We start from the raw sequence: 17121 nt of genomic DNA on the forward strand, positions 1-17121 counted from the left end.
CATCATCTCGTCAAACCCGCAGCGGTGCTTCCGGGAGGGAGCGACGGCGAGGCACCCAGCGGCCCAACACACCAACAGCAGCAAAAACACCGCCAGTAGGAAAAACGGCGTGCTGCGGCGTAGCTGGCGCATCGCCTGAATAAACTGCCTGTGTTGCTTGCGTGTGAACATCAGCAGCGGCATTATTAGTGGTAGCAGTAGTAGCAGTAGTAGTAGTGGTGGCGCAGACCTTTTCCACAAGAAAAAAAAATATACGTACAACTAACATAAAACAAAGCCACTCAAACTCTTCCAACTTTGTGCACACGCCACGAGGCACGCGCTGCCCCGCCTTTTCCAGCCCCCTTAAGAGGCGGTATGTGCGCGTCGCATTGCCGCAGCGCGACCGTCATGCAGACAGTGCCGTCTGTCAGTTCCCCGCTCCTGTCAGGCACCAACTACAGTTGCCGAGACGTTGCGTCCCCATTGCCACGCGCGCCGCGACAAAGTGGGGATATGTGCGCCCTTATTCATCCACCGAGTCAAAGTTTATGTCGTTTGTCAAACAACGATTCATTAGTGCTCAAAAAACACCAACCTCCGCAGGTGAATACGCTTCCCTCAATGCGTGAGATATAATGATGCAGCAGCTCTTCCAAACCTTGTATTATCTCGTGTGTTGGAAACAGCAGCAACAGCTATGCGGAGGGGAAGGCTCTTCCATGAGTGATCATCGATGAACTGCCATTAGTTACCTTTCCTTCTTTGGTCCTGCCTGTGTGTTGTTGCGCTGTGTCCTTAGCGGCATGAAAGTCCTTCAACGGTGAATACATGAAATAGAGATAAGAAGAGAAAATAGGCACAAACGACTGGGCAACAAAGCACACTGGAAGACAGGAAGAAAATAATAAAGCATGCATATGGAGGAATGTCATTCACTCAGGTCACCACTGCACTTTGCAACGACAGCTCTTTTGTAATGTGCGTGTGTGCGTTCAGGTTGTTTGTTTGTTTCTTCGCCTACCTCCCCGCATCGCCGTTGTTTATAGCAGCGCAGCCTTCAGAAACGCGGGGCCTGCGCCAAGTTTCGTCATCGCCTCCGCCACGCTTTGCTGCGCGGCTGCGTCAAAAAGTCGCTCGTCACGGCGTATCAGTACCCCAAGCGCTGCTGCAAAGTTGTCATGCTGCGTCCGCAAATGGTGGGGCGGAAGGTAGAGCGGTCGCTGCGGGGGGGTGCGGCGGGTCACGGGCCCAATCCGCTCCGCGTAGTGGTGGCGGTGATGGGTGTCGCTGGCAATAATGTCGTACACAAGCCGAATGGGGGCGTTGAGTTGCTCCATGCCGCAGAGCGTGTGCAGCTCCGCCGCCCGCAGCAGCAGCGCGCGCAGCTCCGTGACGGAGGGTAATAACCCCAACTCTTCTAGCGGAGTGTCATCCGCCGCATAGGCCCCCGCCGCCCCACCGTTGGCGTCGCCCTTCACCCCACTGTGACGATTCAAAAAGCGTGCCAATCGGGCCACGTGGCCCATGCGTGCAAGCGCAAGAAGCTCCGCTGCCAGGGCCACCTCCCGCCCCTCATGCGTCAGTGCAGCGCCGCATTGGTGGCAGATCGTCACAACAAACCGCACCACCGCCTCCCACTGCTTGTGCTCCACCATGCCCATGACAGGCACAGCAACCGTGACCTCATTGTACGCAGAGCGGCCACTCCGCCCCACGTCAGATATGTTTTTAAGCTTTTTGAAAAGCCCAGCGGCCTCCTCCCACTTCCCCGCACATCCAAACGCGCGAAGGCAGTAAACATAATTCATGAAGCGGGCCTGCTCGGCTCCCGCCGCCTCAATCTCCTGCATCACCCGCAGCACAAGGTCCCAAGAACCGTGTTTCATCGCCACCACATGCAGATCCCGCAAAATCTGCGGGGATGGTGTGACGTAATTCCTTTCGTACAGCTGCAAAACCCCAAAGGCGCGTTGCCATGATGCTGCATGCAGGTTCAACATCAGCTTCTCCGTAGAAGCCTCATCAGGGAAGACGTGATACTGAGTCATGATACACTGTGCGGCGCTGAGGGCCGTCTGCCATGTGCGGCTAATTGAGATGCTTTGCAGACCACTGAGAAAACAGCGAAGGTGCGCAGGAGCAACAGTAAAGTCATTCTGTTCGTTCGACAGCCGCAGTAGACGCAGGGCCGACACCCATCGCTCCGCCGGGGGAGAATTAAGGATATTAACAAGCATCTCTCGGTCCCGCGGGGCTTGGCTGCTCAAGGGTGATGGTTCGCTCCACTGATAACGCTGCGAGTCCCCTAGACACAAGAAGACGCATTGAACCAGTGCGTTAGGAACTCGCACGCCACTGTCCCGCAAGGCAATGGCAACCTCAATAAAAAGCGGCAATCCAATGAACCGCGCCTGCGCCTCTTGTTGTTGATGCGACAAGGACACGCAGAGGACCTCAACGGCGGAACGCATCGCGACAAGGCGTGTGGAACTTGCAGCCGATGAGTTGGTGCTCCGCCGCGCAGTGGCCTTTTCCCCAGTAGCTGCTGCCTCTCCCGCCTCCAATCGCAGTGCACGCAGTATCGCCTGCAAAAGGTCCATTTTCACGACCTTTTTCTCGTGCAGCAGGTGCGGCTGCAAGGCAAAACACAACGAAGCAACAGTCTCCCACGCCACGCGTGGCCGCGACAGGTTGTGCGCCGTGGAAGCTCCGGGTGGCATGTACGTCGTGGTATCCTCACGCAGAAGGCACAGCGCCAGACGCGTCACCATCTCGGTGCTCGTCTTGCGAAGAAACTGAAGAGCCGCCGTGGGCTCCCTGAGGGTACTACAGAAAAACTCCGGGCACTCCCGCAGGGCCTCCTCCCATTGACTCCCTGATGACGACGCCACGGCAGAAGCGGCAAAGGTGGGGGACGATGTGTTGAAGAGGAGTCCACGCAGTGCTTCCTCCGCGTTGAAGAGCGTCTCCTCAACCGCCGTCTGGGGTGGTGCTGCGCCGTCGCCTCCAGTGGAGTGGTGAAGGTGTGTCTCATCGTCTGTCGTGACGACACCGTCACCCAAGCCTCTCCCCGCCCGCCGCTTCGTTGGGAGGAGCCCTTTAGACTTCCAGTTCATGACGCACTGCATCAACTCCTTGTACTCGCCGCCGCCGCCGAAACTCCATAAATAGCTGACGCTGGATGACGGCGTTGTGCCCCAACCTCTCCCCCCCTTCCTTCTCTTCGATATCGTTCGCAGCCGCAGAGTGAAGTGCCGCCCGTCTGCGTTGGGGATTCGGCCGCTGCAGCGCAAACCCCAACCGCAGTAGCGCCTCATTCGACATCTCAGAGATTCCAATCGTCGAAAACGGTTCCGCAACAGCAGCCTGTTTCTCTTGACATTGTGGCACGAATGACTCACTTGGCGGGTCCGCGAGGTCCAATGCGGTGATGAATGACTGTCGCTGCGGCTGTGGAAGAGCGTCCACGACAAGACGAGCTCGTCGTCGCTCGCCGCTCTTCGACAGGAGCGCACACACCTCCCGCAGCTCGGACAGAGGAGCGTTGCTAGTTGTGGTGCCTAACAGGGCCTGCACCTCCCGGCGGATGGCGGTGGCAGATAACACTGTGAATCGCTCGTATAGACCAATCACACGCGTGTAGAACGGCATCTTTTTTTTTTTTTGCCGCCCCCCTCCCCCCCCCCTCTTGCTTGCGTCAACTTGCCGCAAAGAGGGCCGCGGGTGCACCACCGCAGACGCACATACAAAAAGTGATGGATAAAGTGAGAGGCATATGAAGGAAAAGAGAGAGAAGAGTACACCCATGTAATGTGGACGCCAGCCACAGCGAGAAGGAGAGAAAGGCGCACGGCCAGTCACACGTGTAACTAGAGAAAGAGATCGAGAGCGTTGAAGGTGCCGCCGTGCTGCACGACTCGCTATCGCCCTGCAACAGAACTCCCGCTCCTACATATTCCCGTGCTCTCGCTCCCTCTCTTTCTCTCCCGCTTCATCTTCGTCGCAAGCACAAGCATCATTATTGCAGACACGGCTCAAACTCACACCCAATGAGGCCATCACCAGCCCAGCTCTTCGGCACTAGAAAAAGCTCCACCAGATCCTCCGCCACCCCCTCGCCACTCCGTCGCTTCACCCACACGCTAAGCATCTTATCCTCGTGATTGGCCGTCACCCGCGCCATCTCACCAAAGCCACGCGCCGCCACTGCCGCCGCATCCACCTCGCCATACTGGACAACGAGGTCACCCGCAGTCAGGCCCGCCAGCCCACCAGGGCTGCCTGCGGCTGTCATCACAACCCGAACAAACGGCGGCTTTTTAAACATTTCATGTACCAGGCACATTCGGCGCTCATGTTCCACAGTGTCGGCTTTGCCCTTCCGCCTCGCCTCGTCGTCGCGCTCCATCTGCTGCTTTGCTTTCTCCTGACTTTCCTCGTGTAACACGGCAAGTTTTTCGTGCATGGATGTCTCAATCGCCTTAATATCGTTCCGTCCGCGATTCACTACCTGTCGGGCTCGGCGCACAGCGTACAAGTCACAGTCATCCCGCGGGAACCCATCCGCGTCAACGAGGGGAGCAGTTAACCCCACCGGCGTTGTGCCGAGGAACTCCATCGCCTCCACTACTTGCCTCATGAGCTCTGCCCGCTGCCCGTCTAACCGCTGCAGTTCCTCCCGCAACGAAGACGTCGAAATGTCCGACATGTTGTGATGCGTGCGTGCCTGCGCAAAAATAGGCGTCCCCGGTAGATTTTGCGTGCTATTAAGAAATTTCTTTCCCTGCTTTCTCGCGCTGGCGCGGGCGCGGAAGAGCGGCGTTGCACGGCAGGCAAAAAGGCAAAATATAAGAATAAGAGTAATAAGAATCCACCAGGCAACGCGACACCAAGGGAGCACGAGAGCGGCAGGGCAGGAGGAACAAAGTAAAAAAAAAAAAAACAAGCACATGCCCCCCACCCACAAGAAGCACGTGGATGCAGCATGCGCTCTGAAGCATCTGCAGTGGGCTAACTGCACCCCCCCCACCTCCCCACCCCCAGTGGGTCGCTGGCGGGATCAAATACAGTGACACCGCCCAGGCACATTTTTGTCGAGCAGAAAGCAGAGACTTAAAAAACAACAACACACACACAGGCTCATAAAACAACACGATGCATCACATCTTGCCGCCAGTAGTGCCCCTAAATCACCCCACAGTATCCTCCTCTCATAGCCCCCAACACCAGCAACGTCGGGTGGTGTTGTGCAACATTGTGAAGGGTCTCCAGTTGTCACCGTCTCAGAGGCGATAGATACTCTTCAAAATCGATCCGTACTTCAGCTGGAGCTCCTTGGATTTTGTCGCCTCGGCGTCCGTCACCTCTCGAAACACTGGCAACTGTTTGTGGTAATACAACATAGATTTAAGAGTCTGAGTCACGTGCATCGTGTACGCAAGTCCGTCACTGCCGTGTAGAGCTGTGGTTCGTTGCTCTGGTGGCACGAGCAGCGCTTCAGCGTCAGGCACAGGCTTGGCGAAGGGACCCGTGCCTTCCCCATCAAACCGAAGCTCATCAAACCCAATGTCTTGCGTAGAGAGCATTGGCAGCGGCAGCAGTGTGCCGTCATGAAAAAAAAGATGGGATCCAGTAATGTCAATGGCCTCAGTGGCAGGGGAAGCGTTGGCGGGCACCTTTACACAAGGGGGCGCCCTCCCGCGGAGACCGCTGTCGTCGCTACCCCCGTTTTCCCTGTCACTGTCTGTGGAGGTGCGCTCTACAAAGGTCGCGCTTGAATTCGTGTCGCCATGCAGCCGTCCTGGACTCATCGCCTCCCTCTTGGCAAGCACCTCGTCAATGACAGCCTTCATCTGCTCCTTTGTTCCAATGTTTTCCGGCGCCACAAAGGGGTCGTTGAGCATGGATGTCGCGGTGGGTCGAAGCCGATAGTCTTTTGTCAGAAGCCGCTTCAAGAAGAGGGCCATCTGCGGTGACCAGCGGTCCTTGTCGTGCAGCGTTGGGGGGTCTACCTTTGGGATCATGAAGAGCGCGCGGGCCGGGTGCGTGTCAATGTACGGCGGTGCCCCCTCCGCCATCTCAATCAGCGTGATGCCCAGGCTCCACAGGTCTGCCTTCTCGTCGTAGTCAAGCTCAAGAATAGCCTCGGGCGACATCCAAAGCAGCGTCCCAACAAACGTGTTACGCCGTGAAAGGGAGTGGGACAGCTCTGTGCTGACGCCGAAGTCAGCCAGCTTCACGTCTCCGTCACGGGTGAGCAAAATGTTGCCGCCTTTGATATCGCGGTGAATTTTGCGGTTCGCATGCAGGTACTGCAGCCCGAGAAGCACCTGGCGGCACACGTAGGCGATGAGGGGCTCCGGAAGCGGGTGCCGCAGGACTTTGTAGACCATGTCCACTGACCCGCCCTCACAGTACTCCATGACAATCCACAGTTTGCTAAGCGACTTGTGGGCGCCGTGGTACCGTACAATATTCGGGTGCACGCACTTCTTCAGAATGCTGATTTCCTTTTGCACAAAGTCCCGCTCGTCCTTGTCGACAAGGAGCACGAGCTTTATGGCTGCAATCGCCTGCGTCTGCCGGTTGCGGGCCTTAATGACGGACCCGTAGTTGCCGACGCCAATGGGGCCAAGCTCTTCGTAAAGCTCCTCAGGCTCCATGTCGGAGATGAAGAGGTCGTCAAAGACCTCATCGTCGCTCATCTCGACACGCACGCACGCACGCTACTCTCTACCCCCTCCTCGCTTCCCCCGCTCTCTCGCCGTTAGACCGCCCACCCACCCACACACTCACTCACTCACACAGTAAAAGAGAATGAGACGCACAAGGGCTGGAAGTCAAGCCGAAGAGTGATAACAAAAACAAAAGCACGTAAAGCAGCCAACTACATGAGAAATGCATGCAAAGATGCGGGACAATAACCCCCCCCTCCCCTCCTTCCCGCCTGGGGAGAGGGAAGAAGCAAAGGCAGTAGCGGCAGCACACCCTGCGTGCGTATAGGCTTAGCGGTAATTATTAAAAGTGAGTCAAAAAAAAAGGAGTGTCCCTTTGCAAGAAGCGGCACACACACAAAGAAAGAGATCCGGCTGAAACGGGGGAAAAGCAGCAACGCCAATAGATGCAAGAGAAGCATGTCTTCAGTCCGTGCGAGACCGCTTGAGTGACACCGTTCCACTCGTGTAGCGGTGAGCCCAAAACGCCTCCGGAAGGGTGAAGCTCACGCAAACCATATGCTTCACGGGCGCCACATCCCGCACCATATGCACCGCCTCCAGACTTTCCTTCGGCAGCGTATACGCCAACCACCGCTCCACCTGTCTGACAGCGTCGCCCAAAAAGTCCTCTGCATGCTTTGAAAAACAGTACACATGAAAAAGCACACGCTTGTCTAGGTGTGACGCTTCTTCAGATACCTCCGTGTTTTCCTCAGCCCCCTCCGTCTTCTTCAATGATGGCAGTGATGCCGATGCTGCGAACGACCAGGGTGGCTTGGTGAAAACGTCCAAAAACTCCACGGCTATTGCCGGCAGATTCATCGTTACGTGGCGTCGTCCACGCAGTGCGGTCCCACGCACCACGTCACGGTAGAGCACTGTGTTCACGAAAGCACGGCCATCCAAGTTAAATACGTGAAAGGCGTCCTTGCCGACGTGGTTGAGCTCCGCGTTGATGCGCAGGTACTCCGCCGCGACAGGGTTCAAATCGTTTGCATACACTATCACGCCAGCCATGGCAGCGGGTATGGCAAAGGGCCCAACTCCTGCCATGACGTCGTAGAGGACGTCCCCTTTCTGCATCATGGCAACCACCCGTGCGTGCTCGTGGCAAAGGCGAGAATTCCAATATACACGATCGTACGGAACGCGGAAGACGCAGCCGTGTTGTCGCACAGTCGCCAGCAGCAAGCGGTGCAAATCTTCTCCTTCCCACTCACCCTGCCTCTCCTTGTGCCCCACCGTGGGTTTTTCTTTCCCCTCTGTCGTGGTGGCTCCCTGTACTTCGACGTGGGTGGAACGCCGCGCAATGACTTCCATCTTAAACTCGCGAAAGACGCTGGCGATGCTGTCCACCTTGTTCACGACGATACTCACAGCGGGGTTGCAGTCCAAAATGACGGCGCCAATGTCTGCACGGTACGGAAGGTGGGCAGCGGAGAGATTGACGTGTGCGATGTGGCCCACCTGCTCGAAGCCGCTGAGCAAAACGGTCCCCGGTGGGAGAATTCGTTGCAGCAGCTCAGGCATCGTGTAGTTTTTGTAGCTTAGACGCACAATGTGCGGGGCTACAGCCAGCCGAAGAAACTCTGCGACGGATGGTTCGCTCCACAAAAGTGTCTGCAGCCTCTCCCGCACAACGGACGGCAATGACGCGTCGTTCCCCTCCACCCAGCGGGGTGGCGTTGGTGCCGTGCAGGCGCCCGTCGCTAAAAAAGATGAGGGAGGGATGAGTTGGGGGTCCAGCAGCAACAGTTTGTAGTCCTCAGCGGGACCGACGGAGGCCTGCGGGGCATCCGTCACATTCCGCACCCCCCGCATGTTGTAGAGGCACCCACGCAGCGCCCGCAGCACCTCCCCGAGGAGGCGCATGGGCTTCACGAGCAACGCCACCACCTCCACAGACGCCTCCACGCGTGTGCGGTATGACGGCGGCTCGGCACACTCCATCTTTCCGTTTCCCCCTTTTGCCGTGATGAGCTGCAATAACCCACCGTCAATTCCCATGTACGGGCGTGTGTGCGTACACAGTCACCATTAAAAAAAGAAGAAGAAAGGGAAACAGGCATGTATTGCACCACGCTGTAGATGTATACGCGCGCACTTGCGCGCGTAGAGATATGCGCCACCGCCAGCGAGGCTCACAGCGGCGTAGTTTTACAGCAACAACAAAGTACCAATCTGCAGCTTGACGGCCCCCGCCACCCAGATCCGTCCGGCGCCGAAACAGACGGAAAAAACACGCATGCACACAGAAAGAGCACATATCTATACGTACCACGACGTCTTTTAGAAGCAAAAACGTGGGTGAGTGAGGGAGATTAAAAAAAAAAACGTGAGAGAATTTTGAATACAACAGAGGAAGAAGGTTCAATAAAGACAAAAACTTTTTAAAAAAGAGTGTATGCGGATTGCAAGACCACAGACCGTCCACAAGTTTCTCTATCGGCGTACAAAAGCACAAACAAGCTGGTCTACAAAATCAATAATGCGGAAACCAAACATTGACCGGAGAACATGGGGCGAAGAGAGACGTGGTGTGCGATACATTTTTACCGACGCCTACCTCGCCGCCCCACGACTGTTCATGTTGATTCGCGTCGTACTCCCTCTAAGTGTGCCGCAAGCGGCACTCAAGAACTTCTCACGAACAGGCGAGAGATCAGGTGAGCGTGCACCTGAAAAACAAAATAACCCCCCTCCATCTCCCCCTACTTCTATCCCCCCCCCCCCCCCCACCTGGCGTTAGTTTTCGTCTCTTACTTGTTGTTTAGCCTTTTTCCTCTTCTTTTCTTTTATTTTCCTCTCCAGTTTCTTCGTGACCACACATTGTGAAACAGACCCTGTACACATGTGGCTACGCATCCACACACCCGTTCATTCGTGCGGGGAAGTGACTAAGTGCGTAAATGGCTTGTGCACAAACACACAGACACACACGCGCATGTGCGGTGCCGCGTATTCGGTTGACTGCTACTGGGTGTTTGCTTCGTGTGGTGGGCAGTAGTGCGCTTTCAGCTGACGCACAAAAATGTTTTTCCCATACTGGGCACGGACAGCTCTCTGGAGAGCGACGGCCGCCACGCGGTGTGGGGGCGGCGGCGGACGGCATCCATGTTTTCCCTCGAGCCTAGCAGCGGCCGCGACCTCACGGCTTTGCATGTGGCGAGGATCCGCCGGAGCGTCACAAGAGCCTTCTTGTGGACGTCGTGGGTGCTTTCGCGTGCGGCGTCCGACCTGTAGCTGGACAGGAGCCACCCAATAAAGTCTGTCAGCTGCACCACCCCATCCTCTAGAAAGCTCATGGTCTTCGCGTCCACGTGCCTCTGCTTCAGCACACGCTGGCACACCTGCTCCACATTGAGGGAAAAGGCATCGAGGAAGTGGTGCATAAAGCCTACGGCACGCCCCCCCAAAAAGGCGTCCTGCTGCTGCTGTGCCATCTCGGCAGCGGCGTCGAGGTCAGTGAACGCACTACTGTTGGTATTACAACTCGCCGTCCTTTCCTGTTGTCCCTCCTGCTGAAAAAGAAGCTTCTGGTAGACAACACCGCAATGATGCTGCGGTGCCGGAAAGGCGGCACTGCCAAAACGGGGCCTACCAGTGCCAGAGCGAACAAACCGCGGAACATCAGCACCCGTCAAGGAAGGTCGCCGAACAGTTGAACCACGGCGCATCGTTGTCGACGGGCAGGACCTCTCTCGCTGCAACGGTTGTGCAGAAGACTTCGGCGTTGAGTGAAGCTGCCTCACGGGAACTGCATGTGGCGTACACAGGAGCTGGGAATGGCTTGTGGAACGTGCTCTGCCGCCCGTACATTCTCGATTTTGTTGTGACACCGCCACGCAATACCGTGGAACGGGTTGCGGTGCTGCGTGCCCCTGTCGCGAAGCAACCAACACTGCCGCGGCGTTCACCGCATCTGTCGCATGACTGTGCCCCTTGGGTTTCTCCAAGGCCTCTTCCCGAGGTACGGAGTCGGCGTCCTTGGAGAGAGTATGGGAGGTGCTGCGAGACGACATCAACACCGCCGACGAGGTTGACCGAGAAGGCAGTCGCGGCGAGGTAATCTTGTATCCCACCACGCGTTGCCGTGCCGGAAATTTGCTTCCCTGGTTGCTGCCATTCATTTGAGCTGGCGCGTACACGATGATTGGCTTCCGCGGCAATGCATGGGTTTCCCGCGCCGCCGACCCCGCTTTCTGCGAGTTTAGCTCCCTTGACTGCGTAACGGGAGTTGCGTGGGTGTCACTAGTGTGGCTCTGGCAAAGACGAACAAGAGTGTGCTGCTGCTGCTCCCCCTCAGAGCGACGCTCCCCGCCACTCCGCCGCCCCCTTAATGCCTCCTCACACTCGCAATCGACGCCTGCAGCCGATGGGAACCCTTCATCTCCCTGCTTCTCAGTCGACGCGTTCGAGCACACGCGTTGTTGTTCGTCTTTCATCGGCGTCCTCTTCGGCATTTCGCTGCATTGCGCCTCCGTGGATGGCTGCGACATCGAGTAGGATCCGCTCCCCCCCACCTGCATATGCGTTGCTGCCGCGCACAATGACTGGGTGCGCGACGCCGCACAACAAGGATCGTCATATGTGCAATCGTTCCACACAAACCCCATTGAAACCTCCGCTTCCTCTCTCCTTGCTGGTGCTACTACTCCACACACTTGGCCCACGCTGCGGAGGCAATCCGCCGACGGTGTCCCAGTAATCTCCAACACGTTGCCAGTAAAAACGGCTCGCAGAACGTTTATTTCAGGAATCACGCAGAGACCAGCGCTGCAAAGTGTTGCGTACGCCACTTCGATGGTATCGCTCTTTTGGGTGAAGTCACACCCACGATTGACAGTAGTACTGCCACGGCTGCGACCATCGTGGCAATTGTGGGGACTGCTACCCTCAGTGGCCAACGGGGACTCTGTTGTTCCTGTGACGCCGGCGTCGTTGCCGGTGGAGCAGTGCTGGATGCCCAGCGTGGCCTTGAGCCTTGCAAACATATCATCACTCGCCAGGCCCACCGTGGTTGTTCCATGGGTGTACAATCTTGTATTCGTCACGCCTTCAGGCGGCATGAACATCACCACTGCACCAGCGTGGTGCAGCAGAGTCTCGTATCTATCCCTTACCTGAGCGTCCGCAATAGTAAAGGTGTAGCCCTGCAGTGGTCTGCGTGGCTGCGGCTTTGCTAACAGGAATTCATTCAGGTCGTAAAAGGCTGGCGAGGGAGGTAGGTATTCTTCTACAGGAAAACTTGCGGAGGCGGGACAAGCTACGGTGGGTGCGGGAAACTGTAGAGGCATGAGTGCGCCATCTTCAGCAATTCGGTCCACGAGGGAACTCACGTAGCTCGGCGTCGTCACGTGGTACTGGTGGGTTATCGCCAGAAGCATGTCGGGTGTGACCTCGTACCCGTCGTGTGTGACGTAGAGAAACCCGATGCAGCCAAGCCCCACGTGAAAAAAAGCCTCGCGTGCTGAAACGGGTTCCTGCAAAATCGTCGCCCCTAAACGCACCGCAGCCCTTTGCAGCAAGATTTGTTCCTCCTCAGACAACTCGATGGAGGCCACTAAAATCAGCGTTGTACTGCGCACGCGCGCGGTCACGCGCCTGCCAAACATAACGACGTCCTCGCTGTAAATAACGCGGCTGTTGTCGCGGCCAATCAGCTCCTTGTTCACTAGTGTGCCGTGCTTGGAGCAGTCCGTCACGCTCACGTCCACCTCCAAGTTCGGGCTCAAGACACTGTGCGGTGGCATGGCCCGCACGGTGATGATGGCGTGGTGCCGCGAGACAGACGGGTCGCCGCTAGGAAGCGGCAGACGACACTCCTTTCGTCCAATCGTGTACCTCTCCCCGGCGAGGAGGACGTGTCGCCGCACGTCGTCAGCGCCGTACTTCAGTTCCAGGACCCGCATGGAAGTGGCGAGTTTATCGCGGCGCACCCCTCCAGCTATTGGAGCAAGCAGGAAAAGCGGAAAAAAAAATAAAGGGGAACACCACCCCGCTATCTTCCCCCTCCCACAAATGCTTGTTTGGGTTTTACCGTCCTTTTTCTTCCTTTTTGCTTCTTATGTACGTGCGCCCAACGTGTGTCCTCGCCAGCGCACAGAGAGAGAGAGAGAGAAGACGCAGCAGCAGAGATGCAAGGCGAAATAGTCGCATGCAGGCAGAAACGGTAGATGCCACAGTTTTCGTAGGCTGCAAGACAGCCACGAGAGGAAGGGGGCACACGGCAGCCATAATAGAAAAAACAAAGCGATGCTCTCCAAGTATCCTTTTTTTTTTGGTGGTGGTGAGGGGTGGGGTGGGGAGTTTAACGGGAAATGGTATGCGGGGCACCAGCGGCGCCGTCGCTGGCACACACACAGACACATACAGAGAGAGAGATAAATATATATGGGCACACGAAGCGAGTAAGATGCCCTATCGGCTACAGTAAATTCATTGCCGCAAGCTCCTCCATCGTGGGCCTGCCCATGAGCTCATACACGTACTGTACTTTGTGCATGTACTCCATGGACTGCAGGAATACCATCTCAAATGCCATGCGCTGCAGTGCCAAGTCTGCCATATGCTTTGTAAACTCGTCCACCTCATCACGCGTCTCAACCGAGAGCAGCTCCCACAGCAGTTGACGAACAAAAAAGGCCTTCTTCTCTTTGCTCTCATACGGCTGCCAACCAAAGTAGGCCTTGATGCGCTGCAGACGGAGGGCATCGTACATGCGTTCCCCGTTACTTCTGCCCCAGCACTTCTGCGTGAAGTTTGTCATCATTCCCGCAGATATCGGAGGAAACAGCTGCGTGACAAGGCGTGAAATGCGCAGCTTCCACATCCGTTCACCGCTATACCAAAAACCAAACGGGCTACGTCCTTGTAGGACATGTGATAAGGCTTGATGGGGGGGTTGCGTTAAAAAAAACAAAAGCGCCTCCAGTTCCGCGCGCCGCATCGCATCATCCATGACGTGCAGATGATCCCACGTTGTGTGCCGGGTGGCGTAGCGGTGGACGCTGGGCACCGTCAGCATACAAGACCGCAGGATTTCTTCTCCTGACCATCTCCGTGCGTGGGCGGCGTAGAGGAAAAGAAAGTATTGCAAGTTGGTGTGGTCGCGATCGCCAATGTGCACGCCCATCGTCGCACCCAGTGGTTCCTGGCACAGGTGGCACCATCCAGTTTTGAGGTCCAGCCAGGCCTGTTTGTTGTTGCCCTCAAAAATGTCGAATGCCCGCTCGGTCATAGGCGTTGACGACTCCGACGACGTGCCTCGCGTGCGAAGGCGGCAGTGTGCGTCCAACGCGCCCACACGCCGCCCCGCCGCCGGGGCTGTGCTGAGAGTTGCAGCTCCCACCAGCCGCCGCAGCGGCAAGGCGTGGGAGGTGGAGGATGCCGCCTTGCCTCCTGTGCTGACAAGCGCCTGCTTTGGGGCCAGCAGGAGAGCCAATCGCCCGCAGCGCATGGCGTGAGGGCGCGGACCCAATCCCGGACCTGTCCGAAGAGCACCCCATCATTGGCAGTAGCCCAGGGCAGAGGCAAAGGAAGAAATAATAATAAAAAAAAATGTGAAAGAGAAAAGAGTGTAGCTGTCCGCTGGAATTCGTGTGAGGATGGCGGCAGCGCCGGAAAAATATTACATACGCGTGCGTATGCATGGGGACTCGGGCCTCCCTGGTGTGGGTCGCCTCAACAGTTTTTGTGCGTGTCGATATATATATATACTGCCGGTTGGCTTCGCTGCAAGAGCCCCTTACATTTCACTACTCCCACTACCACCACCACGTCTACCACTTTGTCACCTTCAGCTTCGCCGCTGGGGAAGAAGAATGGGCGGACTGCGCGGGCCGTATCTTTAGCGCGGTGCGCGCGGATGCCGCCACGAGGCGCATGTAAGCCTCCCACCCCCACAAGCAGGGGATGACAAGATATAAAACACATCCAAAGACGATGGCAAACCAAAAGTACAAGAGGTAGTGCGGCGTGAACTCCAAGTTGTGGTCAACGTCAAGGTGCGGCATGCCGCTGATCACTTCCTGCCCGAGGTACACCACTGTGCCGTACGCCTGCGTCACACAGGAGAGGAACTCCAGTGCGTCACGGTGGGGACTACGGGTTTGGTAGGCCCTGTACAGCAGGATGCATAGCGGCCCCTTCACGCACAGCTCCATGAGGGAAATGACATGCACCGCAGACCCCTCAAAGCTGCCCAGCCTTGCGCCGTACCGCTTGTCAATTTTCGCGTAGTTTCTGCTAAGTAGCGTGCTCGCCTTAAAGACCCCAACGAGGCCGTCCATGAGGATGTGAATCACCACACCGTTGAGAAGGTACCACCGGGCCCGCATCCGCTCATGGAAAGTACGCAACGGCGGGGTATTCCGCCTCCAGCGCACAACGTGCGTCTCGGCGACGACGAGGACAAGCAGCGCCGCGGCAAACAACATCGCCGGCTCCGTCAAATACCCAACGACATACGCGTACGTGAGACGTTCACGCGCCACAATAAGCGGCGCGGCGACGCATGCAACACAGAAGCAGACAAACGGGTCCACAAAAATTTCCAAAAACATCGCACTGGAAAAAATAAAATAAAATCGGACTACGCCTCCTCTACGCCACAAACCAAATGCCCCCCCCCCCCACGTACACAAACAAAAGCGAGAGAAAAAGTGAGACGGAGAGAATGTGCGTGCGCGTAGCACACAAACAAAAAGAACAAAAAAAATTCCAAAGGAGACGCCCGGGGCAGTTTCCTCCAACATTATTTTCATCCAGGCAGGAGGAAGAAGTGCCATAATACACTTCTAAGACACATAAGAGGAACTTTTGCCGTTCCCTCTTGAGCACACACACACACACACACATATTATACATGCACGTATGTCCCCCTCCGTCACGCCTCCCAACTCGGTCGCTGGTAAACATACACACACACATACATACATGCGCAAGTACATGTGAGAGAAGCGATAGAAAAACAAAAAAAGAAACACAAAAATAAAACAAAAGACATGTGTGTTGATTCATGCATATACACTTACATAAATATGTGTAGACTCATGTATATATGTATGCCCTGTCTGCCTGCATGTAAGCCTGGCCGTCCCATCGTTTTCCTCGCAGTGCCGACGAGGAAGGCACTGCGAAGCAAAAAAGTGCGTAAGTACATAAGCGTTTGTGTGCATCTCTCTCAGTCGTTGTATAGTTGCTGCGGAGGTTGTGCAGGGGGGAGGTGCACTTGTGGATACATCGCGGGAGAGACGCCATGCGCCGTTGAACACACAAAACACACACAGACAAAAGTGCAACGCAATGGAGTCTCAATAAAAAAAAAAGAATACAGAGAAGGGCCAACACAGGCACAAAAGAAAATAGATCTCCGCACACACACGCGTACACACACTCTCTCTATGGTGTAAGTAAGCGGTGGAGACGTGCGAACAGGACCAACAAAAACAGAAAAAAAAAACATTTAAGTGGCGCCTGCACAAATGCACAGATAAAAACAGTCGATACAAATAAGATAGCGCCCACGCCTACACGGCAAACAAACAATCTACACATATATGTCTGCATGTTTCGTTTTTGCTCACTTAGGACAGAAGACACTGCAAGGGAAATGCTGCAGACACAAAACAAAAAAAAAACAGTTGTAGGCGCCCTGCAGAAGCGCCCCCCATCAAAGTTAAGAGATGCGTGGCCGACCCCTCTTTTGATCGCTCATTTACTTCGTCCTTTTTGTCTTTCCACATTTCCGCATGCACTCACCCACCTACCCCACATCCATTTTCCCTCCTTGTTTTTCTCACTCTTTCTCATTATTATTATTATTGATTGTTTCTTTCTTTTCTCTACCTTGCTTCTCTTCCTATCCCTCCCCGCCAGCATGCGTGTGGCACACGCAGCCACCCCCACCCCTCCGCCGCAGAAAACTTCTCCTCGCCGAGGGCTTACGCCCCTACATGCAACAGTCGAAATCCCGTCGGTACCGCCGTCGTCAAATCTGTCCGCAAACGGTACTCCCAGTACGGCATCGCCCGCGAGCTTGGGAAGAACGGCGGGAAGATGATGCTCAACACATCCGCCAGCACCTCCTCCTTCAGCAGCCGGTCCGACAGCGTCGTGGTTGAGAGCGACGGGGACGAGTTCACCTCGATCAGGTGGGGTCGCAGGCAGTCGTCGATGAGGATGTCGTAGCCGTAGAGCTCAAAGCAGTGCCGGTCGTTAAACATCACGTTCTCCATCGCCTTGAGGCTGTGGTAGATGGTAAACTCAATGCTCCGCATCAACCCATCCGCGCACACCGCCCCGTAACGCCCCTGCACAAAAAGGCACAAGTTCGCCAACGACCACTTCCCGCCATGCATCTCGTTGTACGTCTCCTCGCCCTTTTGCAACGCCACGTTGGTAAGGTGTGAGCAAAGGTTGT

General features: G+C 56.1%; 9 protein-coding genes across 9 annotated transcripts, besides 8 other annotated features; all 9 read right to left on the reverse strand.

Annotated features, from left to right (window-relative positions):
• Positions 1-183: 183 nt before the first annotated feature.
• Positions 184-220: a microsatellite.
• Positions 221-1022: 802 nt separating this feature from the next.
• Positions 1023-2753, reverse strand: TraAM80_07911 (uncharacterized protein; the record flags this gene model as incomplete). Its single annotated transcript, XM_029384678.1, has 1 exon — positions 1023-2753. The coding sequence occupies one exon, from the start codon at positions 2751-2753 to the stop codon at positions 1023-1025; it is 1731 nt and encodes a 576-aa protein (XP_029235474.1).
• A 328-nt stretch (positions 2754-3081) lies between these two features.
• TraAM80_07912 (uncharacterized protein) lies at positions 3082-3633 on the reverse strand (the record flags this gene model as incomplete). The annotated part of the gene is made up of 1 exon (XM_029384679.1): positions 3082-3633. The coding sequence occupies one exon, from the start codon at positions 3631-3633 to the stop codon at positions 3082-3084; it is 552 nt and encodes a 183-aa protein (XP_029235475.1).
• A 367-nt stretch (positions 3634-4000) lies between these two features.
• Positions 4001-4690, reverse strand: TraAM80_07913 (26S proteasome non-ATPase regulatory subunit 9; the record flags this gene model as incomplete). Its single annotated transcript, XM_029384680.1, has 1 exon — positions 4001-4690. The coding sequence occupies one exon, from the start codon at positions 4688-4690 to the stop codon at positions 4001-4003; it is 690 nt and encodes a 229-aa protein (XP_029235476.1).
• A 574-nt stretch (positions 4691-5264) lies between these two features.
• On the reverse strand, positions 5265-6686 carry TraAM80_07914 (protein kinase; the record flags this gene model as incomplete). Its single annotated transcript, XM_029384681.1, has 1 exon — positions 5265-6686. The coding sequence occupies one exon, from the start codon at positions 6684-6686 to the stop codon at positions 5265-5267; it is 1422 nt and encodes a 473-aa protein (XP_029235477.1).
• A 67-nt stretch (positions 6687-6753) lies between these two features.
• Positions 6754-6788: a microsatellite.
• A 333-nt stretch (positions 6789-7121) lies between these two features.
• TraAM80_07915 (tRNA (guanine-N(1)-)-methyltransferase) lies at positions 7122-8705 on the reverse strand (the record flags this gene model as incomplete). The annotated part of the gene is made up of 1 exon (XM_029384682.1): positions 7122-8705. One exon carries the CDS (start codon positions 8703-8705, stop codon positions 7122-7124), a length of 1584 nt encoding a protein of 527 aa, XP_029235478.1.
• A 714-nt stretch (positions 8706-9419) lies between these two features.
• Positions 9420-9438: a microsatellite.
• Positions 9439-9447: 9 nt separating this feature from the next.
• Positions 9448-9501: a microsatellite.
• A 211-nt stretch (positions 9502-9712) lies between these two features.
• Positions 9713-12610, reverse strand: TraAM80_07916 (recombination initiation protein NBS1; the record flags this gene model as incomplete). The annotated part of the gene is made up of 1 exon (XM_029384683.1): positions 9713-12610. The coding sequence occupies one exon, from the start codon at positions 12608-12610 to the stop codon at positions 9713-9715; it is 2898 nt and encodes a 965-aa protein (XP_029235479.1).
• A 192-nt stretch (positions 12611-12802) lies between these two features.
• Positions 12803-12822: a microsatellite.
• Positions 12823-13125: 303 nt separating this feature from the next.
• On the reverse strand, positions 13126-14157 carry TraAM80_07917 (uncharacterized protein; the record flags this gene model as incomplete). Its single annotated transcript, XM_029384684.1, has 1 exon — positions 13126-14157. The coding sequence occupies one exon, from the start codon at positions 14155-14157 to the stop codon at positions 13126-13128; it is 1032 nt and encodes a 343-aa protein (XP_029235480.1).
• A 322-nt stretch (positions 14158-14479) lies between these two features.
• TraAM80_07918 (putative 3-Beta-hydroxysteroid-delta(8), delta(7)-isomerase) lies at positions 14480-15262 on the reverse strand (the record flags this gene model as incomplete). The annotated part of the gene is made up of 1 exon (XM_029384685.1): positions 14480-15262. The coding sequence occupies one exon, from the start codon at positions 15260-15262 to the stop codon at positions 14480-14482; it is 783 nt and encodes a 260-aa protein (XP_029235481.1).
• A 274-nt stretch (positions 15263-15536) lies between these two features.
• Positions 15537-15556: a microsatellite.
• Positions 15557-15613: 57 nt separating this feature from the next.
• Positions 15614-15637: a microsatellite.
• Positions 15638-15665: 28 nt separating this feature from the next.
• Positions 15666-15700: a sequence feature (A-rich).
• A 942-nt stretch (positions 15701-16642) lies between these two features.
• On the reverse strand, positions 16643-17121 carry TraAM80_07919 (tubulin tyrosine ligase; the record flags this gene model as incomplete). Its single annotated transcript, XM_029384686.1, has 1 exon — positions 16643-17121. A coding segment is annotated over one exon (479 nt), but the record flags the coding sequence as incomplete, so codon positions are not given.

Source organism: Trypanosoma rangeli (assembly GCF_003719475.1).
Source record: "Trypanosoma rangeli strain AM80 chromosome Unknown Tra_15.4_contig_00356, whole genome shotgun sequence".
In the NCBI taxonomy this organism is placed as follows: Eukaryota; Euglenozoa; class Kinetoplastea; order Trypanosomatida; family Trypanosomatidae; genus Trypanosoma; species Trypanosoma rangeli.